The 25886-nt window shown below is 51.2% G+C and overlaps 1 protein-coding gene across 2 annotated transcripts in view; it reads left to right on the forward strand.

The window, feature by feature from the left end:
- LOC144731497 (transcription factor 12-like) overlaps positions 1-25886 on the forward strand; it is a 93399-nt gene that overhangs the window by 61128 nt on the left and 6385 nt on the right. For both annotated transcript variants that reach the window (XM_078612592.1, XM_078612593.1), the window contains exons 12-16: positions 997-1061; positions 14436-14514; positions 16698-16783; positions 17471-17554; positions 18368-18592. In XM_078612592.1, the coding sequence (XP_078468718.1) occupies positions 997-1061; positions 14436-14514; positions 16698-16783; positions 17471-17554; positions 18368-18592 (539 nt within the window). The remainder of the gene's footprint in view (positions 1-996; positions 1062-14435; positions 14515-16697; positions 16784-17470; positions 17555-18367; positions 18593-25886) is intronic.

Consider the following 25886-nt stretch of genomic DNA (forward strand, 5'->3'; position numbering starts at 1 on the left):
CTTTGCACTCCCATCGTGTTTTTGTATTGTTTGTTGTTGGAACTTTCTGACCCGCCCCGACTGGACATCTGTGAAAAAGAGCTTCATAGCTCATCAAATTCTGATTCTAATCTGATTTCAATGTTTTTCAACAGCATGTTTCCTTTAATCATCATGTAAACATTGTCAGCCCTTTGTCAAACCACAGCTGGATGCAGGCCTCCCGATACTGTCATTCAGGGGAGTTGTTTGACCATACATTGGCATGCTGGTGATTGCGGGTTTGTGAAGCTGTTGGCTGAAGGGCTGGTTCAGTTATCACTCGCCCTCGATGTGGTCGGAATTCAGTTTTTGTGTCTGGGCTAAGAGAATCACTGTGCCACCACTATGTCCATTTACGCTTAAAATGTCATGAAATAAAAACACAGCCTTCTTCATCATCGTCACTGCATTGTGATTCGAGGTACGTGCACAGCAGCCGAAATTTTCAGGCCAGAAACAGACAGACTTAAAAAAAAGCGACCAATCATGGTTGTGGTGGTCGTGGTCGAGATAACCGTGCTGGTAATTTCGGTGAAGGAGGTGGTGCTGGAGCTGGTGGTGGCAGCGATCATAGAGGTGGTAGTGGTGGTACAAGCTTAGATTTCAGGATGTTGAAAGCACTACCGATTTATTCATGAAAGTGACATTTGAACAGTTTTGACGTGACATGAACAGCTCACACGTGTCACTGCAAGACTCCTGTGAGCGCACGAGTGGTTTGCACGCGTTGTGCTATGAAGCCAGCAGCTGGTTTTCCAACTTCGACATCGGATTTATGGTTGCTACTCAATTCACATTCGTACTAGAGAAAAGAGAGAGGGTGCAACGGCGCTTTTCCCGAGTGTGTTGCACGTGTTTAGCTTGCACTGAGTGGAGGGACAGAATATCCTAATATGGGACAAGTGAGCGCCGCTGGCCCAGGGAGACTGTGGTTTCGCGCCTGTGGGTGACGTGACGTCACTGTCTGGCCCACAGGGAGCAGGGGCAACGCAGCCGGGGCGACACAGACCGGGGACACCCTGGGCAAGGCACTCGCATCGGTGAGCCGTCTCGCACACACACACACTCACTCACGTACACACACACGTTGCAGGCACGTTACAAAGATAAAGATCCCCCGTATAGCCTTAACAGACTGTAGGGGCAAGTGCTGTTAGCGAGCACCTATGAAGGCCAGAACGGTACACGAGGGGGTGGGTGGCCAGCACCACGCCCGACCGCCTTTGTCTCCCCAGTGGCGATGTTTACACACCGCACCAGGTACTCATTTAAGGCTGAGTCGACCTAGGGGAGGCCCAGGACCGGTTCAGATAATCGTCACTGGTGTTAGCCGTGAGCGGGAATCGAACCCGGGTCGCCAGGTTCATAGCGCAGCGCGCTAACCGCTACACTACCGCTCCCCACGTTACACGCACGTACTCACACGAACACACATGTATGTCTTTCGATTTAAAGCTTTCGTGACTGCAGGGATTCATCTTCTTGGTTCTTTCGGTAAAGTCACGTAGAAGGGAAATAATAAAATAATAAAAATAAAACATAATAAAATAATTCTCACAACGTTTCGGCTACAACGCAAGTAGCCGAGTAGCCGAAACGTTGTGAGAATTATTTTATTTTTCGATTTAAAGCTTTCGTGACTGCAGAGATTCATCTTCTTGGCTCTTTCGGTAAAGTCACGTAGAAGGGAAATAATAAAATGAAAAAAATAAAACATAATAAAATAATTCTCACGACGTTTCAGCCGTGAGGACGGCTGCTTGCGTTGTGGCCAAAACGTCGTGAGAATTGTATTTTATTATGTTTTATTTGTATTATTTTATTATTTCCCTTGTACGTGACTTTACCGAAAGAACCAAGAAGACACATGTATGTCCTCGCATGAAGTCACAAACGCGCATGGAGGTGCACACACGTGCAAGCTCACACACTTAAAAGGCACAGACAAAGACTCCCCATCCCCCCATATAGCCTTGACAGAGTGTTGGGGCAAGTGCTGTTAGCGAGCACCTGTGAAGGTCACGAGTGGCTGGGTGGCCAACACCACGCCCGGCCGCCTTCTTCTCCCGAGTGGCAATATTTACACACCGCAGCAGGTACTCATTTGATGCTGAGTCGAACTAGTGGAGGCCCACGACTGGTTTAGATAATTGTCACTGGTGTTGGCTGTGAGCGGGAAATCGAACCGGGTCGACGGGTTCGTCGCACAGCACGCTAACCACTGTGCCACCGCTCCCTGTATATACATACATAAATACACAAACACATTCAATACAGCGCAGGCTCAGGCCAGGTTCAAATATCACTGGAATTGATATGAATAGCCACTGGTCAATGGCAACACAGAATTTTGCAATCGATCACACGACCGTTCCCCCAACATACACACCTCCGGTAGGTGTGTATGACAAGCACTCCACCGCTCGCCACACACGCCACACTCGCCCACTCTACTTAACCTTCCACATACGCAACCCCCATACAGCCACATACACACTCAACACCGCATCCCAATAATAGAACAACCTGCATTCGCTCGTAAGTGGCGGTGACATCACCACGGTGCCACACACACACACACCTACCTGCACATGTAACCAACACTAAACTATTTCCTCCTGCATGCTGCCTTCAAATACACACAAAACAAATATCCCCCGTATAGCCTCAACAGACTTTTGGTGCAAGTGCTCTTAGCGAGCACCTTGGTATGTTGGCACGGCACTCGAGAGGGTGGGTGGTCATCACCACAGCCCAGCCTCCTTTGGTAATGCTTACACACCGCACCAGGTACTAATTTAAGGCTGAGTCGACCTAGGAGAGGCCCTGGACTAGTTCAGATATTCGTCACTGTTATTTGTCATGAGTGGGAATCGAACTCGGCTCGCCGGGTTTGTAGTGCAGCGCGCTAACCACTACACCGCCGTCCCCGACTGCCTTACACCTACACAAAGACAAAGCTCCCCCGTGTAGCCTTAACAGACTGTTGGGGCAAGTGCTGTTAGCGAGCACCTATGAAAGTCCGGCCCGGCGCGGCGCACACACAGTAACGTACACACATGCCCGGCACAACACCACACTACACCCACTCATCCCGCTACCTTCACGTACACCCCGCCCCCGCACCGCACCAGGCAGCCACACATGCGCACGCACGCACGCACACGTGTAGCAAAACTTGTGTGTTTTTTCCGTCCATTAATTCCGAGCGCCGCCGTGAGCGAGCGAGCGAGCGCGGCCCACCGGGCCGTGATGCCAGCGTTCAGGCATTTCCTTGGTACCTTCGGGACCGGCGGGGGGGGGGGTGCGGGGGGGCTAAGAGGCGGCCCTGTGTTTGGCGCCTCACAGTGCGGCCTCTGTGCTGCGGAAATCGGCCCTGAATGGAGCAGCGCACACCGAATATCCGACCGGGGAAAACGCGACACCCCTAATTGAAATTAAATGGCACGTCGCGCGTTGCGCCACGCTCGTTAACGCCCGCGCCCTCAATTAGAGAGAGAAGTTGGGGGGGGGGGTTACGTTCCTCATGAGCCACACTCAGCCAAGAACCTGCTCGCTGTACTATGACCATAGATTGCATGGTGGAAAGTGGACGGTGGTACGGCGATGGATTCTTGAATCCATCTGTGCAGATCTTTCAGTGTTATCCTTAAGTACGCATGATTGGGTGTTCTTTGGGTGCGCTAGCTTCCTTCCCACACGAAGCCAAATGTGAATTAAATTGGTCAAACACCTAATGCAGGACTCTCGTAAAATAAGAGTCTTGACACAGTGAGACATTCCCATGTAATAGACGTGGAATAAAAATACAAATAATAGTTTATAGCTCTTTGTCAATCTACTGATGGGATGAAGGCCTCCCAATATTATTGCGATCACATTTAAAAAAGAAAGAAAAAAAAGCTAATTTCATATATCGGCGGATTGTTGAAATGGGGTTGGTGCCCAAGACGTGTTCAGATATCACTCGCCACTGATATTGTGTCCAGGAAATAAACTCGGCTTACCGCGTTGGTGAGACGTTAACTACCTCGCCCGGTATGAAGAAGGTCGTGGGTTCAATCCCGATCCTGATGCCTGGTATATGTGGAGTTTTCATGTTCTCTCTCTCCCCGTGGTCGCGTGGATTTTTCTCCAGGTCCTCCGATTTTTCCCCTCCACATTTAGAAACATGCGATTAGAGTATTAGGCTGCTATACATTTCCACCTGGTAAAATAAAATATCTAGTTTAAGCTTAGTTTATAGTACAGTGGGCAAACCACTGCCTCAAATCGCCCCCCTTTCTGTTTAATAGCGATTATTATTCACAATCCTAACCCAATCAAGAAACATTATTTTTCTATCACCACCGTAGACACTGCCCGAGGGTTACTCTTGCACAATTGAAGTTTCCCTCTTGAAAACACGGAGAAAAGGTGGCCAAATGTTGACACTTCTGAGAAAAGTAAATACAAAATATAGTAAAACTATTCCCCTCACCTGTGGCTGACTGGCTCGGAGGTCCCAGAGACACTGAGCAGGCCCCACCGACGATCCTGGGCTCAAGTCTTGAGTTCCAGATGCCGGTGATTGATCCGGTTTATCGTGTGCCGTGAATTGATGCCCTCAGCCTGGTCACTGGCATGTGAATCAGAGCCCCGTTATATTAAATATGATGTATTACTTCATTGGATATATTTATGGCTGTGAGAATGAATAAAGATCAGCTGTGTTCAGTGTTTTGTCCTTCCCCCCCCGACACCACCTCCGATTTAGTTCGTTTGGCTACGTACGGTGCGAAAAAAGTTCAACATACATGCGCGATAAACATCTGTCCTCTGTAGCAGGCCGTGTGAAAAAGTGCGCCCCCAAGTGTGTAGATGAAAATACCACTCCAGTACAAGCAATCCCTGAAGAAATTTGATGATAACCCTCCCCCCCCCATATGAATTCTCATCGACGCGCGTTGCGCGCTGCTGTGCGCGACTTTCGGAACGGATCCTTGATCTCAAGACGTCGTGACGCCCGTTAACGACGGTATTTGTATTTACGCGATCCAACCCAAAGACCTTTTTTGTTGTTCAAATTATGAATCGCAAACAAAACATTTGTATATTCTTAGGGTTTTTTTCGGTAAAGTCACGTAGATAAAAATGTAAAATTAATAAAAATAAAATAAAATATTTTCATATTCTTAGGTTTTTTCGGTAAAGTCACGTAGGTAAAAAATTTAAATTAATAAAAGTAAAATAAAAATAAAATATTTTACTTGTATTAATTTTAATTTTTTACCTACGTGACTTTACCGAAAAAACCTAAGAATATGAATCCTTGCAGTCACGAAAGCTTCATATCTAGAATTAAAACATTTGTACAACAACCCCCACAATAGTCGGCCACACCGGGGCGCGAGACAGAGGTGGGTCTTTTAGTTTGTACCGGGCGGGAGTGAGTCTGTGGCGGCGATATGAGTGACGGCAAGAAATAGCGTCTGGCAAAGAAGTGACGGCGGCGAGACTGTTGTCAGCAGCACGACGTGACGGCGTGAGATTCCATCACGGTCTTTGCAAGTGACTGCGCGTTGTGAACGCACGAGTGGGTGGCTGTGCGAGGCCGCTTCCGACAGCGTCAACAGCAGCGTGCGGCTGGCACAGCGAAGTCGCGAGCGACAGCATCGTCTCATCGCGACACCTCCTCGCTCCACGCTGTCGCTGCCCCTGACCCCTGCATCTCCTGACCTCCGCGCATTATTTTCGCTCGATTTTTCGGTTTTTGCCACCTTCCCAAATCGAGGTTGGTGCATAGCCGCGCGGCCGATCTCCTGCCCACCGGTGATGGGGAGAGTGTGTGTGTGTGTGGGCAGGGGGGGGGGAGTCTGGATCTCGGGGTGCAGAGAGGAACTCTGCTTTTCGTGAAAAGTGTGGCCAGACGTGCGTGCGCAGGGCTCAAGGAGGAGGAGGCATTGGCGGTGCACATCTGTTAGCCATCATGGCCCCGCAGAGCACACAGGGCGTAATTAAGAATTCTCTTCACGTGCACGTGCGCGCGTGTTTGTTTATTTATTTATTTGCTAACTCGACGTTGCCTGTTGCTGCATGTGGCTGTTGCCGTTCTCCTCCCCTGTGCGCTGTGACTGTGACGGAACTGCTGCTGCGTCCAGACTGAATTTCCACCATTCAAGGGGAGCGTGGTGGGAGTGCGGTTGGGTTAGGCTGGTGGTGGGGGGGTGGGTAGGCTGGTGGGGGGGTGGGCTGGTGGGGGGGTGGGCTGGTGGGGGGGGGCAGTAGGGGCGGCTGCCTCCGTACAAAGTAGTTCGTCCACTTCCTTCCTCGGCCGCCCTGCCCTGCCCCTCCGGGCTCCCAAAACACATACACCGACAAATAGTTTTAGCAGTTTCTGCCTGCACATCTGTCTGGCTTGAGCACTCTGTGTGTCTATGTGCTTCGTCTCGTGCATCCCCCCTGTCTTGTTTGTATGTTGAACTTCTTTCGCACCGTACATAGCCAACTGCACGTTTTTCCGGGCCATCTTGCTGTTTGTCTCTCTGGCAAGTCCCCTTTGTCTGAACAAATGTCTGTCTCTCTGGCAAGCGTCCCCTCCCTCCCTCCCTCCGTCCATTCGCCTTCGTCTTTTCCTGTCTGCAAGCCAGCTTTTCTATCAGACTCCCACATGCTGATGTCGGGCAGCAAGGACTGAGCCTGCCATTCGTCACGGCTGCTCTATAAGTGGCTGGTACACGACTTTTAATCGTCGGCATTGCTGTATCCACTGCTAGGCAAAGGTCTCATCCCAAGCAAAAAATTCCGTCACAGTTCCTATGATCACTGTTTCATTGGTGTCATGGCTTTATTTTGGTGATTTCGAAAAGTGTATTGGTTTAGCCATGTTTGTTTTGTTGTAGTACAGAGTTAGACTGATGGCCTTAATCTAAGTTGTCTTGTTGTTGTTGTTTGACTTGCATCCCACTGGGATTTTTGCACACAGCGTTGGTGTACGGTGCTTTTTTCTGCAATATTTTACTGTCTTCTTCTTTGATATTCTGTTTGCACTGTCACATATTCACTTTAAGATGTTTTTTTTTATCATGTTTTTGTTTGTTGTGGTTGCACCCGATTCAAGAGCCGAATGGCTCACAGGGCTACACCTAATCAATGAACTTGAACAGCCGGGAACAAACGCCGTGTAGCCGTCTAATGTGGCAGGCCCCTTTGTTGGCACGCGCTGATTTTTGATGGATGGGACACGAGGGGTTGCGTTGTGATGCCGTAACGATGGTCGCACCTTCGATTAGCACGCTTGGCTACGTACGTATATGCGAGGTCCACATACATACGGCACAATGTACGGATCTTAAGTCTGAGCGTGCTGTGAGAGCACGGTTCGTTCTGAGGCATGCGTCGATACATCTGTTGTTAAATTTTGATTTAAAGCTTTCGTGACTGCAGGTATTCATCTTCTTGGTTCTTTCGGTAAAGTCACGTAGAAGGGAAGTAATAAAATAATAAAAATAAAACATAATAAAATTATTCTCACGACGTTTCGGCCACAACGCATTCAGAGTCATTCGTCTCGACGGACCTGGTTTTCACCTGAGGACGGCTGCTTGCGTTGTGGCCGAAACGTCGTGAGAATAATTTTATTATGTTTTATTTTTATTATTTTATTACTTCCCTTCTACGTGACTTTACCGAAAGAACCAAGAAGATCAATCTGTTGTTAAAGTCGATTCTTACGCTCGTAATGTCTAGCGTCGAATCGTGTACGTAAGAGTAGAATTTCACATCCCTTGTATGCGACGGGTTCATTTGAGCCCTGCCTCCATGAGGAGCCGCTGCATTCACCACGATGTTCTCGTACATAGGACTTGTGAGCCTGAATCGTGGCAATTCGTCGAATCGCGATGGGAGGTGCAATCGTTTCGGATCTCTTTGTCTCTGCGCCTCACTGTGGTGCGGTGCGTATGGGGCCAGTGGCTGCTTCTTCTGCCTGGCAATAGCTGCCCGTCCTCAGGTTGGCTTCGGACAGTCCATAACAAAGGTTTATTTTCAATATAAATGTGTTAAATTTCGATTTAAAGCTTTCGTGACTGCAGGGATTCATCTTCTTGGTTCTTTCGGTAAAGTCACGTAGAAGGGAAATAATAAAATAATAAAAATAAAATTGTTTTTTATTATTTCCCTTCTACATGTTGTGGATTTACTCTCCAACACACCGGTGTGCTGAAGTAGCAACTGATTGGCACGTTCTGTTTACGTGACAACCCTTACCAATTGGCTGTGTCGGGTGGTGGCAGGTTTAACAACACATTTATATTCTTGGTTCTATCGGTAAAGTCACGTAGAAGGGAAATAATAAAATAATTATAAAATTGTGTTGTATTTTATGATGTTACATTTTTATTATTTTATTATTTCCCTTCTACGTGACTTTACCGAAAGAACCAAGAATATAAATGTGTTGTTAAACCTGCCACCACCCGACACAGCCAATTGGTAAGGTTTGTCACGTAAACAGAACGTGCCAATCAGTCGCTACTTCAGCACACCGCTTGTGTGTTGGAGAGTAAACCCACAACATTTACAATTCCGAGTACGACGTTTCGCCGGTGTTGGCTGGGCCACGGCAATCTTGCACCTCGTCGCTTTCCCGACAGCGGCGCGTTTGCAAGCGCCTGGCTGCTTGCCCCTCGCGCGTTACGTAAAGCCTTGTTAGACGAAATATTAAATGAAATGTTTAAAAAAACGGTTCACACTGAGAAGGTTAATTACAAACGCAGTTGCAGGTGTTTCATTTTAGCGAGTTAAATAATCATTCACGACTCGGCTAGCTGGCTACGAGACCCCTCCCACTGTGCCGCCGAGCGGTGAACGCGGGAGTGCGGCCTTATTTATTTTAAAAAATCACTCTGCCGGCATAACGCCTCCAAATGCAACATGCCGTTGGTTTGGCCGCCGAACGGTTTTGTTTGTGTCGAAACGTTCGCTTAACTTCGGTAGGTATCTAAAGATAAACATTTTTTAAAATTAACTCTAAAGAGATTTGACCGTGCCACCGTTCGAGTTGAAACTGTGTTTTGTCCACGCGGATACAGCCTTGCCAGCTTTTTTTTCCCGTGGGTCTATTCTTTGCACGTGCCCCGGCCACCCCCCCAACTTTGACCTGGCAGTCGGCGAGAGGCCACGTTGAGGTCCGACGTTACGGGTGCCTTGCCGTGGCCTGGCGATGGGTCATGAGTGGCCACCACGGATGGACTTGTGAGAGCGAGCGATCATTGCAAACCGGTGTTTCTGCATCCTTGGACGCTCCCATCAGTGGCATCCACCTTTGTACTTTTGTCATTCCCCAATGTCCTCACAGAGACGCTTAAGTCCTTATTTTGTTTGTTTACTTATATTTTTTTTTCTTCTCATCATTTTGTTCCAGTTGTGTCGTGGCCATAGTGTCGCGAAACGAAGTGTCCATTCGGAACACTTGCACAGCAGCGCGTCGGCCCATCTACTGGAGATTGGTCCGCAGAAGCCAACGTCGCTGCATTACCTCTAATAACCCTTCAAGTGACTTATTTTATCCTCGCAACGGGGTGTTGCATGCACTCCTCCACAAGCCCTGCTAATAAGAAATATCTGTCGCATGGCATTCAAATAGATACTCGAATTCCCATCGTGGAAATTTGTCCCAATTAAGTGAAAAAAAGCTAATATTTTGTCATGGACAATTTGTACGCAGTTATTGGAGACCATTAATTCGCTATGCTTGGGAACCGTGTCTAATAGCAGGTGTCTGCCTGAACACCAGATTCGAACCCAGGCTGTCGGTCATCCTCTAGTCTTGGGTGGATATTTGAAGTAATAATTTGTTGCAGAATGCCAATGAAATAGAACTTACAAGCTTATTGGACCCTTCCTGCTAAAATAAATAACATTTACCTGCTGATTTTCATTCTCATGTTTGAATAAAATACAATTATTGACACTTAAATCTTGACTTAAAGCTTTCGTGACTGCAGGAATTCATATTCTTGGGTCTTTTGGTAAAGCCACGTAGATAGATCAAATAATAAGAAAAATACTAACAATATCATGACGTTTCGATCGCAACACAAGCAATCGTCATCAGGTGAGAAACATCGCGGGAGAGCTGCTGAGAATATACGGCGGGAGCGCTGCTAAGGCAGGGAGTTGTAACGGTTTGGGATGGATGTAGCCCAAGGGTCAGTGGGAGGGGCTAGATAAGAAATTTACAAATAAATGTAAGATCGGTAAATCTTGACAAACGAAGCTGTGGGGGTGGCCATTGCATCGTGGGAGATTAGCGTGTCAATGTAAGAAATTTGCTTGTGAATGTAAGCTCGGAGAGAGCTCGGCAAGAGCATCGCCACGTGGAAGTGGAAGAGGATGCCAGGCCGCCATTTACAAACGAAGCTGTGGGGGTGGCCATTGTATCGTGGGAGATTAGCGTGTCAATGTAAGAAATTTGCTTGTGAATGTAAGCTCGGAGAGAGCTCGGCAAGAGCATCGCCACGTGGAAGTGGAAGAGGATGCCAGGCCGCCATTTACAAACGAAGCTGTGGGGGTGGCCATTGTATCGTGGGAGATTAGCGTGTCAATGTAAGAAATTTGCTTGTGAATGTAAGCTCGGAGAGAGCTCGGCAAGAGCATCGCCACATGGAGGTGAAAAAATGAACCCGTAAAAACTAAGTTTTTCACTATAAATCCTTTATATGCTTGGCGGCTAGAGTCCTCTCGTCCTCTGGCTTGAGATGGCTGCCACCTATGGGTCAGATGATTGCCTGCCACCATTAAGCAATTGGTAATTAAATATAAAAAAAAAATCCTAAAAAGTGTAAAAATTTAGAAAAAAAATTTCACGAAAATGTATTGTCTCGCACAACGAGTCTGTGTGCAAAATGTCAGCTCGATTGGATCACGGGAAGTGGATTAAAAAACGACCGAAAGATTTGCACCGTCGTAAGCGCGCAAGCAAGCAAGCAAGTGAACTTAATATAAAGGATTTAAAAAGGATGGCAAGCCGCCATTTACTAACACAGCTAACGGTGGCTGTGTTAGCGAATGTAACTCAGAGAGTTGAAATGAACTGCTAACATCGGTAGGTAGAGAGGGAATATCGCAGCCAGTTGTGACCTAAACTGGTTAATAACGTCCAATGATTGCTCAGTTTGTACCAATCTTCTCGGTTGAAATCGTGTCTGTGTAATAAAATCGGGTAAATCTTGACAAACGAAGCTGTCGGGGGGTGCCCATTGTATTGTGAGAGATTAGCGTGCCCATCTACGTGGCTTTACCGAAAGACCCAAGCATAAAATCATTGACACTTAGTTGGCAAATATTTTCGTCACTAATTTCGCGAACAGATTTAACACTGAGCAGCTAATTCCACCGCAGAACCGACACATTAAGTGACTGAGACATTTGTGATTTGGCTTCATATAGCGTCTAAATGTGTCCGCGTCATAGGATGCTGCACAGAAACGGTGGGCGTACTTATTTCGTGGAGAGAAGCGGCCGGTCGTCACGACCCCCATACGCCTCAATCGAAATCTCCCGGACCTGCTGAGATCACGTAAACAAACGCTTAGCTGACGAACATTCTCGTCACCCATTTAGGCTACAAATATTTAACCCTGCTGCTGTGGACAAGATCCCCGGAGTTGCGGCCATTTGGCCGGCGTTCTCCATCACTCGCTCGCTCTCTATCCCTCTCTCCTTTTTTTACGATCAGTGGAAACAAGAAGATGCTCGGTGTATTCGGCACTTTGTTTCGTTCATCATTTCGTAATTTTTTTTTAACTGGGCTCTATGTAACCCCGCCTCTAGCTCACTCTCTCGTTCGCTCTCTCACTCGCTCGCTCTCTCTCTCTCGCTCGTTCTCTCGCTCGTTCTCTCGCTCGCTCTCTCGCTCACTCTCTCGCTCGCTCGCTCTCTCTCTCGCTCACTCTCTCGCTCGTCCTGTCGCTCATTTTCTCGCTCACTCTCTCGTTCTGTACGCCGCCCCCCTCGCAGTCCGACGACCTCCGACGGGTAGCTCATCTCTCTCGTGCTCTCTCTCGCTGCACCTGCCTCCCTGCCGGAGCTCACCGACGGCCAGGGAAATTGGGGCGAGCGTGGAGCCGCACGCCAGAGTTTATTGCCCTTCCCGGGGGATGCGAAGGGGCCGAGCGGGCGAGCATGCGAGCGAGTTTATTTATTAAATTTTATTTCCTGTAAACGTTGGGACAAAGTACCGAGTTTAAAACAGATGAAGGTAGGCTCGTGGAACAAAAGTGTATTTGTTCCACATGCTGCGGCTTTTAATTTTATTTTACGATACTGGGGGGGGGGGGTGTGTGCTCAGTGGCGTGCGGTTTGTTGCAGGCAGAATAACTTGCGGCGCTCTTGAGCCCGGCTGGGTTAATGTGAGAGCGGCGCGGCCCCCCGTTCGCTCCCGCCGAGAGAATGCACCACGCGGTTGTGGCTGGGTGCAGGTGCCGCCACGCCGCAGTACAGGTAGAGAGAGAGGTGGGGTATTAATTCTAGATTTGAAGCTTTCGTGACTGCAAGGATTTTTTCGGTAAAGTCACGTAGGTAAAAAAATGAAATTAAAATTAATAAAAATAAAATAATAAAATAATCCCTGCCTCACTTGATACAGCAAATCTGGCTGTGACGGTCCCACCTGATGACGGAAACTTGTGTTGCCTCTGAAACGTCGTGAATTTTATTATTTTATCTTCATTAATTTTAATTTCATTTTTTACTTACGTGACTTTACCGAAAATACTAAGAGTAAGAGAGGTGGGGGGGTGGGGGTGTCGTGAGCGGCCTCAAAGAACTCGAGACTCAAAGAACTCAAGACTCGCCTTGTTCATCCGTCTGGAGTTGAGCATTGGCGTGGTGGTGCAGCAGCCTCGGCCCAGAATCCTCCACGTGTGACACAGCCGGGACTCTGGGGACGATGTGGTGATTACCAGTGCGGTGTGGGTATATCACTTGTGGGATGCCCTGAAACAAAAAAAAACTTGATAACCCGTGAAAGTGAATTGTCAAAGAGAGTAGTAAGGTTTTTATTGAGAGTAGGTGGATTCAGTGGTTGGAGAAAGTGAGTTGTTCCGTTGATTGTGCAGCTAATTGTAGGGGGAGATGAGAAAATAAAGACTTCAAATGCAGAAGTGGGCCGTCAGGCCCAGCAAGGCCTTCTCTGCTGGCCTAGAGATTGTGAGAATCAGAAAATTATATTTTAATAATTTAATATAGATTTTATTAATGCTTACAAAGTTCGTTCCCATCAGTCTATTAACGTCATTTCATTGCTACTTTCTCCCTCAGTTGCGTTGCTTCCAGTGCAGCTCATAAATGAGAGCTTTTATCCAATCAGATTTTCCACCTGTGCTGTCTTCGTGTGAAAAATGTACCCTGAGGCCTTCAGAATGTCGAGTGAATCCCCCTCTGCTGTTGAAGCAAATGGGGACGATGTTGTTGATTGTCATCTTCTTTAGCCAATCAGATGTCGAGTTTGCCATGTTGGGCATATCCTCTGACACGCTGGAGCCTTCTAGCTGGCCTAGCCCCCTACGTTAGCCTTGTTCGTGTGGCGTCATCGGAGGGCCAGTTTGCTAACTGAAGTTAAACTAGCTAGCACGTAATGTAGCATCATCTAAGATGCATTTAAACTCTTTCATGACGTTTAGATTTTTAGATGTAGTGTTTTCGATTTTTTTATGGGGAAGCCTGTTGAATCCTGAATCCTGATTCAACAGGCAGTTGCTTGGTGTTCGTATGAGTAAATGTGACTGGTTGTTGTGAGTTTTTTTCTTCTTTCTTTGTTAATGACATTGATTTGGGCTATGCGATGTCTATTTTTGATGCAGCATCCTGTCATACTGCCTAATAGCGGTACATCCTTGATGGTTTCAGTCACCATGTATTCATGTCTCTGCAATTAGTGTATTGTAACTCTCATAGGTGTTGAGCCTCGTGTCAAATCACTTTATTCCACTCGATAAAGGTTACTGTCACTGTGAATATGGGGTGGTTACGTCGAATGACAACAGCCTATAGCCCTAGTGTCACGGTGAGGTTATTCGAAGGCCGTTTAATTGTGGGAGAATAGCACTGGAGGCCTAGGCGTAAAATACATGGCCCACCACTGTTCAAATGTAGATTTTCCAGTATTTCAATGTTTGGGTTATCCTTGAATATCCTTACAAGGTACCACGTTTTTCCGCGACACCCCTCGATCCATAGAATCGTGATTCACGTTCTGGTGAATGTATCAGACTCTTGTGGCCGCAGGGGCCACAAGAAGCCAGGTACATGCAACATATCCGCATCTATGGATTCTTACACACGCATTGTGATCTTCAGACTTCATGAGATATTGACGATTCGATCGTCGGGGTGTCACCACGCGTTCGTGTGACGGACGTGCTGTTTTTCAGATTTATTCGCCAGATCACACCAGCAGCGGATTTCCGTCCAACCCCGCCACGCCGTCCAGCGCCTCCCCACCCGCCACAGGTGAGCCAGACCAAGCCGCCCCCCCTCCCCTTACCCCTGACAGCCAGCCGGGGGGGCGGGGGGGTCTCGGTGACGCCGTCACCACGCCGCGCGATAGGCCTCGAGGGAACAGCCACGAGTTTCCCCTGCGGGAATTAAACTCAGAGGAGGAGGAGGGGAGGGGGGGGGCGGCCCTAAAGGCTAAATTGAAATGGCAGCAGTGGCGGCAGCGGTAACTCGTGAGCGTGGGCGGCAGTGCGTGTGCGCACGCTCGCCGCAACGATTAGACAGCGCTAATTCCCGATGGAAACTCATCTGTGGCTGCTCGAGGAAGTGACAAGGAGCCGCCGGCGCTGATAAGCCGCTATCGGCGCTCCCCCGGAGGCTTGTGGTCCCCTGCTGCTAATTCTGGTGGCCTCGGTAGCTGCCGGCATCTGCCGCATCCCGTAAGAAAACACGGACGCCGTGCCACTTTGAAACGGCGCCCATGTCAGTGATCCTGTGTGTCTGTTACCTGTAAGGACCCTAGTTCTGTGATCTCTTGACTGGTTCCTGATTCAATCTCGCGACGGGCTACAAGGTCATACGCACCGTCGACAACATCGCCCGTGGATTTTCCCCCCGCCTCCCCTCTTTCATCTCACTGTACTCCCCCACCACACACTCTCCTGCCTCTCCCCTGTCATCTCACTTCTACTCCCCTCCACGCACTCCTCTTTCTCTCCCTTCTCGCTAATTCCCATCAATGCACTCTTCTAACTCTCTCATCTCACTGCTCCTCCCCTCCTCCTGCTCTCCTCCCTCTCCCCTCTCACCGCGCTCTTATTCCTCTTCACCTTGCTTCTGTTTCAGTAACGGAGGCCTGTTGCCAAAACCGTCAATCCACCTTCACTTGATTGATTGGAGGTCCACTCATTGTGGTGCTGCTGCTACAGCAGCCACTAGCCTGGAATTATCTTTCTCTAAAAGTCTCAGTCGCTGAGATATTATTTGTGCGTTCAAATCCACACTCAAGACTTTCCCCTTCTGCATGCGAACCGACTATCTCCCTCTCTATGAAATGTATCCATGCGCACTTCTACCGTGATGCCGTCTCTTTATTAACTCTCTGGCCTGAAGAATTCTACCAAACCATTCCCTGCTCTAAAATTACAAAATAACAACCCCTCTCTTTTTCAGACTCTCCAGACGCACACATGTTGCGTAAAGCTTAATAAGATACGTCACGCTCAGATGATTTATAAATACAAATCGTTTATGATAATTGGTTTTATACCCTTTTATCTGGCAACAAAACTGACGCCTTTTTTTTTACAAGGAGTCATGTTTGCATTGACCACAATACCTGCGGTCGGAATGCAAACAAAAAACACAACTCTGATAATGTATGCACGGTCCTTGAAATTGATTGGTCCACATCCGAGACAGCTTTTCTTAGAGCCTAGTCTCACATGGTGTTGGCCAGTTATCATGTTTTGCTACTGGCAAAGGAGGTTCCAATGGTGGAATACAAATCGTATTATACAGGATGGCCCTAACCCTGGACACTCTTGCAAAATGTGATGTTAATGTCATGGGATTTCCAGGTAAAAAATATTTTGTAAAAAAAAAAAGTGAAAAAATAATTGACACTTTATCTCAATCGACTAACTTTTGAGCCTCTCTCCCTTTCACACCCAGACAGGCACTATCCGGTGCATCGCTTCTCCAGTCACACACACTTCTTTCCAGGTTGTGAGCAGGTGGCCTCAGCCTTCCATTTCCCAGCCTTAGTGTCTTGTCTCCTCCACACCGCACGGCCTTGTGGGATGCCTCCTCTTCATCGCCGTGGTTGCGGGTGGGGTTGAGCACAGCCACGGCAGGGAAGTAACGAGGTCTCGCTGCTGTGCCCGCTTGCGTGCGTGTGTGTGTGTGCAGGATGGGGAGCGGCAGTGAGTGCAGCGGTAAACGTGTCGCTCACGGCCAACGCTAGTGACGATTATCTGAAATGTTCCTGGGCCTCTCCGAGGGCAACTCAGCCTCCTCAAATGACTGCATGGTGCTGTGTGTGAACTTTGGCACTCGGGCGTGGTGTTGACCATTCACCCCCTCGTGCGCCGAGCCGGCCTTCATCGGTGCTCGCTAACAGCACTTGCTCCAACAATCTGTTAAAGGCTATACGCGGGGGATCTTTGTCTTTGCGTTGCGTGGTGCGGTGTGTGTAGGGCGCAGTGCAGGCACGTCCCCGTGGTGTCGGTCGGTGGGGCAGAGTTCAACTTCCCCCGCGTACAAGGGCACCGTCTGCTCGCTGGTGAGAGCCCGGTGACCACCAAGACGGTGTGCGGTGGGCACGGAGCCCCCCCCCGCCCCCCGCCCCCCGCGACTTCCCCTGACACACTTCCCCCCGCCTCCCCGCAGTCACCGCAGTGCGACTGGGGGAGGCCACAACTCCTGCTTGCTTTAAGGGGAGGTGACCTGTGGGGTGGTTAAGTGGGCTTCTGTTATAGGGGTTGAGCTGATAGTTGGAGGGCTTTTATTACGTAAATGTACCTGTGGTTGGACTGTTTTCGATGTGTCTTTATGTCTCAGTGTACCTGAATGTGTCTTGCCTGGAGTCTGAGTGTGTTCGATTTTGTCTGTCTGCCCATGGGTGTGTGACTAGCACGGGTGTGTGGAAAGTGGGTTCTGGCCCTCCCCTAGGTGGATTCAGCCTAAAATGAATACTTTGTACGGTGTGTAATCATCGCCACTAGACGGCCCGGCGTGGTGCTTTTCACCCACCCCCACGTGTGCATTGCCGGCCTTCATAGGTGCTCGTTAACAGCACTTGCTCCTACAGTCCATTCAAGGCTATACGGGGGTCCTTTGTTGCGTGTCTACCTGTGTGGATTTGGCTTTGGATGTGTTTGTGTGTGTCTGTTTACGATTTTTGCATGCTTGTGTCTTTGACTTTTCTCCCTGCGTGCGTGCGTGCGTCCCCGTGTCCTCGCGTTGCCAGCCTCGCCAGCAGAAGGCCAGCACGGACGGACAGATCCACCAGGCGCTACAGGATGCGGCCTGCTTCCTCAAGGACATCTGTGAGGTGCGGGGATCTCGCAATCGCCAAAACTCCCATCTCCCCTGTCCACACGGGGCCCTTATAAGAAAGGTTGCAAACGAGATGGGGCCATGCGGTCCATCTAGCCCAAGTAACGGGCCTCACCCCTCCCCCCCTCACTCAGTGCTCACAGTATCCCAGAAGATCTTCCACCATCGTAAAGCATTCCATTGTTGTTCCACTGCGTTGCCCTTCCATGTCAGGTGGCCAGTAGATGGCAGTAGGGCAATGGATTCTTGACTCCCATCTGTAAGGAGTGCAAGTGCAAATTGAGATTCACACGTCCTAAGTTACTTTTTGACGGGCTCATCGGTCGTGGCTTGTCACCTACCAGCATACAGTGAGTACTAGGGCTGAGTGGGAGAAGTAAGATTGACAGCAGGGGGACCTACCGCATTCTAGCATGAACGTACAACCAGGTTTTGGGAGTAACGTCCTATTATCGCACACCAGGTACTGGGACTCGGTAGGGAACTAATTACGTTCCATTTTCACACACCAGATGAATTGCATTGACTTGAGAAGCAATCACATTCTATTATCATAGACCAGAAACCATAATGAACTCGATGCCAGATACTGGTACTCACTGGGCAAGCCAATCACATCTTAGCAAATATTGATACTCATTGGGGAGGCAATCGCATGCTCACAATCACACGCAGCAGATCTTGCCACACATTGCACGCACTTGAACTCACTGGCAGCTCCCATGCCTTAATGGAAGAAACCCATGGTGTGTTCCGCCTCTCCCCCCCCCCCCCCGTGCCAACCCGCCCCCCCCCCCACGTGCCACAGGGCCCCATGGAAGAGCGCCTGGACCGGCTGGACGACGCCATCCACGTTCTGCGGCACCACGCCGTGGGCCCCCCACCGTCCGCCGAGCTGCATGGCATGCTGGGAGGGCCGCCCTTGTCCGGGCCCGCAGGGGCGGCTGGGTCCGGTGGGCCCGGCGGGCTGGGGCCTGCGTACCGGGGCGGCGGGGCCTCCGCCGGGATGACATCTGGCAAGCACGCCGGCATGGTGAGCGATCGTCACCGATTTATATACATAGTTCTCTACAGCTCCTCTAATCATACGAGTAATTTACCACTTGTGGTGGAATGATGAATCCGTTGAGTTACCTCGATTCTTAGACTCAGGGCATTAACCAAATTTTGAGGTGTAAACTTTTATATTTTCCCTATTCATATTTGTTGTATGTCATTGGTTCACACGATCTCCCTGCAGCCACTAGAGGCTGCTACTTTCACCGTTTTCCATAAATATGGATATTTACAAAAAACATCTTGAATACAATCGACACCTTGATACATGACACTCGAATTGCCAGAGAAGTGAATGGTTCCACGCTTAGTCATCATCACGTAACCCGTGGTCCCCGTGATCCCAATGGTGGTTTTGTGAGTAACGGGGCTCTGTATCCTCTCATTCGCTTTTGTTGGAGAATGAATCTGTTCAGAGACATTAAGAAGATGGCTTCAACTTTGTTTTATTAATCTTTAATGTCACTTTTTAAGACTGTCTGCAGTCATGAAAAATATATCCACAGACTAAAATTATAAAACTGTCATGGTGCCAAATTCAGCTTCCAAATACTGCGCATCACGATGAAACTTTTTACAAGAATTAAAAGGGTGAAGAATAAAAGTGTTTAAATACCTTAAATCAACGCAACTTTAGCAACCGCATAGCACGCTAAATGAAACCTTAAACCGCGTCGGAAAAAGCAAACTCTGAATCGCGTTAAATCAAGCCGAGTTCAAATCGCCCGCTTGTCGCTGGCTAAACAAAACACGTTTCATTAACGCGTTCTTTTTTCAACCCAAAATCCAGACGGGGCCGGCGACTCGGCGGAGGTGGGGGCCTCCGAGCGGACCGCCGGCCCCCTCCCCTCAACTTCGTTCCCACACAACTCACGCCCGCAGCTGGGCCCAATCAGCGCCCCAGCGTCGGCGCTGGCAGCGAGAGGGGAACTTGATACACGCCACAGCCACGGGTTGGGGCTGCAGCCCAACAGCAAAAGCCTTGAGGGCCCACCACTGCCCAAACTCGCGTCTACCCCCCACTCCACCCTCAGCGCCTGGGAAGAGCCCCCCCCCCATCCTCCCCCCACCCCCCTCCTCCCACCCCCCCTCATCCTCCTCCCCCCACCCCCTCCTCCTCCTCCTCCCACCCCCCTCCTCCTCCCACCCCCCTCTCTTCCCCCCTCCCACCCTCTCTTTCCCCCTCCCCTCCCACCCCCTCCCTTTCCCCCTCCCCTCCCACCCCCCATTTCTTCCCCCCTCCCACCCCCTCTCTTCCCCCCTCCCCTCCCCTCCCACCCTCCCTCCCACCCTCCTCCCACCCCCTCTCTTCCCCCCTCCCCTCCCACCCTCCCTCCCACCCTCCTCCCACCCCCTCTCTTCCCCCCTCCCCTCCCACCCTCCCTCCCACCCCTCCTCCCACCCCCCCTCTCTTTCCCCCTCCCACCCCCATTTCTTCCCCCCTCCCACCCCCTCTCTTCCCCCCTCCCCTCCCACCCTCCTCCCCCCCCCCTCTCTTCCCCCCTCCCCACCACAATCCCCCTCTCCGCCCACCCACCCCCTTCCCAGGCCACGTTGTCACGCACTGCCCCCATTTCATTCCTTCACCTGGGCTTTAACCTCCCCCCCCCCACTCTTTGTTTATCATCTGCGTGCAAAACCTTTCCACGCCTCAGCGCGGCGTAGACTGGATGACATCTACTACCAGCACGTTACCACCTACTACGCCCCTTGCCTTTGCGAAGACGTACTGCTGCCACCGTGTAGAGGTGGTGCATGTCCCGGTGGGAGCGTGCTACTGGTGGTAGCGTGGTGCTGGTGGTGGTAGCGTGGTGCTGGTGGTGGTAGCGTGGTGCTGGTGGTGGTAGCGTGGTGCTGGTGGTGGTAGCGTGGTGCTGCTGGTGGTAGCGTGGTGCTGCTGGTGGTAGCGTGGTGCTGCTGGTGGTAGTGTGGTGCTGCTGGTGGTAGCGTGGTGCTGCTGGTGGTAGCGTGGTGCTGGTGGTGGTAGCGGGGTGCTGCTGGTGGTAGCGTGGTGCTGCTGGTGGTAGCGTGGTGCTGCTGGTAGTGTGGTGCTGCTGGTGGTAGCGTGGTGCTGCTGCTGGTAGTGTGGTGCTGGTGGTGGTAGCGTGGTGCTGGTGGTGGTAGCGTGGTGCTGGTGGTGGTAGCGTGGTGCTGCTGGTAGTGTGGTGCTGCTGGTGGTAGCGTGGTGCTGGTGGTGGTAGCGTGGTGCTGGTGGTGGTAGCGTGGTGCTGGTGGTAGTATGCTGCTGCTGGTGGTGGTAGTGTGGTGCTGCTGGTAGTGTGGTGCTGCTGGTGGTAGCGTGGTGCTGGTGGTAGTATGCTGCTGCTGCTGGTGGTAGCGTGGTGCTGCTGGTGGTAGCGTGGTGCTGCTGCTGGTAGTGTGGTGCTGGTGGTGGTAGCGTGGTGCTGGTGGTGGTAGCGTGGTGCTGGTGGTGGTAGCGTGGTGCTGCTGGTGGTAGCGTGGTGCTGCTGGTGGTAGCGTGGTGCTGCTGCTGGTAGTGTGGTGCTGCTGCTGGTAGTGTGGTGCTGGTGGTGGTAGCGTGGTGCTGGTGGTGGTAGCGTGGTGCTGGTGGTGGTAGCGTGGTGCTGCTGGTGGTAGTGTGGTGCTGCTGCTGGTAGCGTGGTGCTGCTGGTGGTAGTGTGGTGCTGGTGGTGGTAGCGTGGTGCTGGTGGTGGTAGCGTGGTGCTGGTGGTAGCGTGGTGCTGCTGGTGGTAGCGTGGTGCTGCTGGTGGTAGCGTGGTGCTGCTGGTGGTAGCGTGGTGCTGCTGGTAGTGTGGTGCTGCTGGTGGTAGCGTGGTGCTGCTGGTAGTGTGGTGCTGCTGGTGGTAGCGTGGTGCTGGTGGTGGTAGCGTGGTGCTGCTGGTAGTGTGGTGCTGCTGGTGGTAGCGTGGTGCTGGTGGTGGTAGCGTGGTGCTGGTGGTGGTAGCGTGGTACTGGTGGTAGTATGCTGCTGCTGGTGGTGGTAGTGTGGTGCTGCTGGTAGTGTGGTGCTGCTGGTGGTAGCGTGGTGCTGGTGGTAGTATGCTGCTGCTGCTGGTGGTAGCGTGGTGCTGCTGGTGGTAGCGTGGTGCTGCTGCTGGTAGTGTGGTGCTGGTGGTGGTAGCGTGGTGCTGGTGGTGGTAGCGTGGTGCTGGTGGTGGTAGCGTGGTGCTGCTGGTGGTAGTGTGGTGCTGCTGCTGGTAGCGTGGTGCTGCTGGTGGTAGCGTGGTGCTGGTGGTGGTAGCGTGGTGCTGGTGGTGGTAGCGTGGTGCTGGTGGTGGTAGCGTGGTGCTGGTGGTAGTATGCTGCTGCTGGTGGTGGTAGTGTGGTGCTGCTGGTAGTGTGGTGCTGCTGGTGGTAGCGTGGTGCTGGTGGTAGTATGCTGCTGCTGCTGGTGGTAGCGTGGTGCTGCTGGTGGTAGCGTGGTGCTGCTGCTGGTAGTGTGGTGCTGGTGGTGGTAGCGTGGTGCTGGTGGTGGTAGCGTGGTGCTGCTGGTGGTAGTGTGGTGCTGCTGCTGGTAGCGTGGTGCTGCTGGTGGTAGTGTGGTGCTGGTGGTGGTAGCGTGGTGCTGGTGGTGGTAGCGTGGTGCTGGTGGTGGTAGCGTGGTGCTGCTGGTGGTAGTGTGGTGCTGCTGCTGGTAGCGTGGTGCTGCTGGTGGTAGTGTGGTGCTGGTGGTGGTAGCGTGGTGCTGCTGGTGGTAGTGTGGTGCTGCTGCTGGTAGCGTGGTGCTGGTGGTGGTAGCGTGGTGCTGGTGGTAGCGTGGTGCTGCTGGTGGTAGTGTGGTGCTGCTGGTGGTAGCGTGGTGCTGCTGGTGGTAGCGTGGTGCTGCTGGTGGTAGCGTGGTGCTGGTGGTAGCGTGGTGCTGGTGGTAGCGTGGTGCTGCTGGTGGTAGCGTGGTGCTGCTGGTGGTAGCGTGGTGCTGGTGGTAGCGTGGTGCTGGTGGTAGCGTGGTGCTGCTGGTGGTAGCGTGGTGCTGGTGGTAGTATGCTGCTGCTGGTGTTAGCGTGGTGCTGGTGGTAGCGTGGTGCTGGTGGTAGCGTGGTGCTGCTGGTAGCGTCGTGCTGGTGGTAGCGTGCTGCTGGCGGTAGTGTGCTGGTGTTAACGTCCTCGTGATTTCATCCCTCACGTGGGCCCTTCAGTTGCCGGCCCAGCTCACCTGGCGTCTGCCCCACCCCCCATCGTTCTGCGTTTTGACGAAAAAACGAAACAAAGACCCCGAACTAATTGTGACTCGAATGTGGCTAGAAAATATCAGCGCCGGAATGTTTGCCATTACACTCGTGACTTTGGCGGTGCAGTCGGAGTTGCTCGGGAGGGACGTGTGGCTGGGTGGTGGCTGCTGCTGCTGCTGCGGCAGGGGGCTGGGGGCTGGGGGCTGCACCTGCCTCTGGAATTCTGCTGCTGCTGAAACCCGAGCGCTCCTCTGCTGTGCAGTGCAGCGATGGCCATTCCAGCTGCCATGGCCCCTTGCAGGCAGGGCTGGGGATGTGTGGGGAGGATGGGGGGGTGTGGTGTACGTTCGTCGGTGCGAGCACACATGTTATGGTGTGTCGGGTGGTGCGTGTGCGTGCACACACGTGTGTGCATGTGTGAGTGCGTGCGTGTGTGAGTGCGCGTGTGCATGCATGTGAAGGAGCGTTTGTGTAGTGGGTTAACGCAGCGTGCTGTGATCATCATCACTCGTCAACACCAGTGATGATGATCTGAACCGGTCCTGGGCCTCCCCTAGGTCGACTCAGCCTCAAATGAGTACCTGGTGCGGTGTGTAAACATCGCCACTGAGGAGACAAAGGTGACCGGGCGTGGTGCCGGCCACCCACCCCCTGGTGTGCCGTGCCGGCCTTCATAGGTGCTCGCTAACAGCACTTGCTCCTCCTAGTCTGTGAAGGATACACGCGGAGGGGGGTGGGATCTTTGTCTTTGTGTGCATGCGTGTGTATTCATCTGGCTCTCTCTCTTGTTTTGTTTTGGTGCGTGTCTGGCTGTGTGCAGCGCGCATGCCATGTGTGTCTGTGTGTTTATGAGTATTTATATGCGGTTAGGCTCATGTTGGTCTATGTGTGTGCAGTGCCAATTATATGTTTGTGTGTGTTCATGCGCATTTCTCGTGAGCATAGCTGATTGTAGCCGCCTGCGACGGGTGCAGAGGTTGCAGATTTTGCAACAAGCATCTGCATCAGGAATCTGCATCTGTGCAGCAGACTTTTGTGTGAAGTAAGTAATCGATGTGGAACGGCCATCTGGCGTGTAGCAGAGATGATTGTGCAGCGGAGATAATAGTGCAGTGTCGCTCATAGTGCAGCGGGGAATCACGTGCCCGAAGGTATCTGAATGCAGCAGTGAATCGTATGCATTTGGGATGCGTGCCCAGCAGAAAACAGGGTGCAGTGGTTATCTGCGTGCAGCGGGGCACATCGGTGCAGCAGGGCTCGCAGTTCTGCAGTGATTTATGTGCGGGAAGGAATTGGTGGTGCAGCTGGGAAGGCGCTCTGCCCGAGTCTCTGGCAGGCTCATTCTCTGTGTTTTGCTTGGAACGCTGCGTTGCGGCAAAATGGAAATTATGAAAACGGCAGATTTAGCAGTTATTGGACAGCTTTGCCTGCTCACCAAAATCATTTGTTATTTGTGCGATATTCCTTAATGGAGTGCAGTTTGGCCTTGCGCGCGATGACTTCTCTCCGAGTCATTCTGCCCCCACTGGGATGAGAGCGTGTGCGGTGATGTTCCCTTTCCTTCCTCTGCGCCGGTGTTGTGTTCAACGTTGAGTCGATGCCATGTTGCATAAGGGAGGTTTGGAGAGAGATGCAGCCCCAAACATTGCATTGAGGTTACCTGGTCGGTGCAGGGGTCGACGGAGAGCTTGAAGTGGCACTGCTGACGGCTGGGTTTCAGCCACCTGCGACTTTTGTTTGTACGCAATGTTATCATCATTAATGAACCCAGAACAGAGTGAGAATTTCACAAGGAGGGGGAACACGATTTAACGTAAAACAAGCCAGGCGTAATGCACCCTCCAAAATTATGGAACTGAATGAGGGCATCCGGGCTGAGCCACCTGTGATTTAATCGGGTGCTCCAGTGTAGCGAGTTGATGGTGTCAGCCCAATCGCCAATGACTGCGCCAAAAAAAAAAAACATTAAAAATATCAAATTTACTGTTACGTGGCATGTGGAAAAGTACGCGGCCTAGATTACGGATTTTAAAAAGTCACGTGAAAATCTGACGATAAATTCTGTAAAAATCTGATTGAGTGCACCGTCATCATCATCCCAGCATGGATTTTAAAAAAAATCAGTTTGTCTGAGTGTCTGCCACCACCATGAGTTGTGAGCATTTCTCTCTCATCCAAAAAGGTGGACAAGTTATTTCTCTCAGAACTATTGTACGTCAAGAAGTCTCAACTTCTTGACGTACAATGCCCAAGTAAAGAGGCACATCACGTTACCAACGAATTATCCACATTTTTTAAATGTGCAAAATCGTGGGACTTGCCCGGGCGCATCTTTTCCACGCGTGTGGCCGTTCCTTGCCAGTTCCAACCAGGAGCAATTCGTATTGCGGTTGGGTTTCCGCGAGGAAGGGTTAAATAAAGGAGCCGCTCTCGCGTCGCGTGCGGTTGGGAGCACGTGAAAGGGGCCTGCAGGTGACGCTGCACCGCGGGCAGCCGTGCGGCCCGCGCGCCGTTTATTTACCGTAATTTAACCACAGAGAGGTTTTTTTTTCTGATTGAAAAGACGAGCGGAAAATTTGTTTCGACAACCCCTTCCCCCCTCCACCCACTCACCCACCACCAGCACTCTGCGCTGTTGTGGGTAGTGACATTTAGCATCCTTTTGTTAAAAGTAAATTAATCTCTTTAGATGAGTAAACACCGCGCGGGCTGCAAAGGTGACCTCCGATGGGGCTCCCTCCCTCCCTCTCTCTCGCCTTCCTCGTTTGGCAAATTCCTCATAAAGCATCTTAGCAGTGAACGCTCAGGGTGAGCAGCCCTACACTCAACCATGGCTTCTGTGGCTCTCCCGTTCACTCATTCTCGCCTTCTTCCGTGGACTCCGTCTCTCAGATTGACCTCTCGCCTTCTTCGTTTGGCAAATTCCTCAAAGAATCTTAGCAGTGAACGCTCAGGGTGAGCAGCCCTACACTCAACCATGGCTTTTGTGGCTCCCCCGTTTACTCATTCTCGCCTTCTTCCGTAGACTCCGGCTCTCAGATGGACCAGATTACCATGGGGCTAGTTTGGCATGGGGGTGGATGAGCATGAGGCTGGTCTTGTGCCATTGCTAGTTTAGTA

Source organism: Lampetra planeri, chromosome 39 (genome assembly GCF_965212315.1).
Source record: "Lampetra planeri chromosome 39, kcLamPlan1.2.h2, whole genome shotgun sequence".
Taxonomy (NCBI): domain Eukaryota; kingdom Metazoa; phylum Chordata; class Hyperoartia; order Petromyzontiformes; family Petromyzontidae; genus Lampetra; species Lampetra planeri.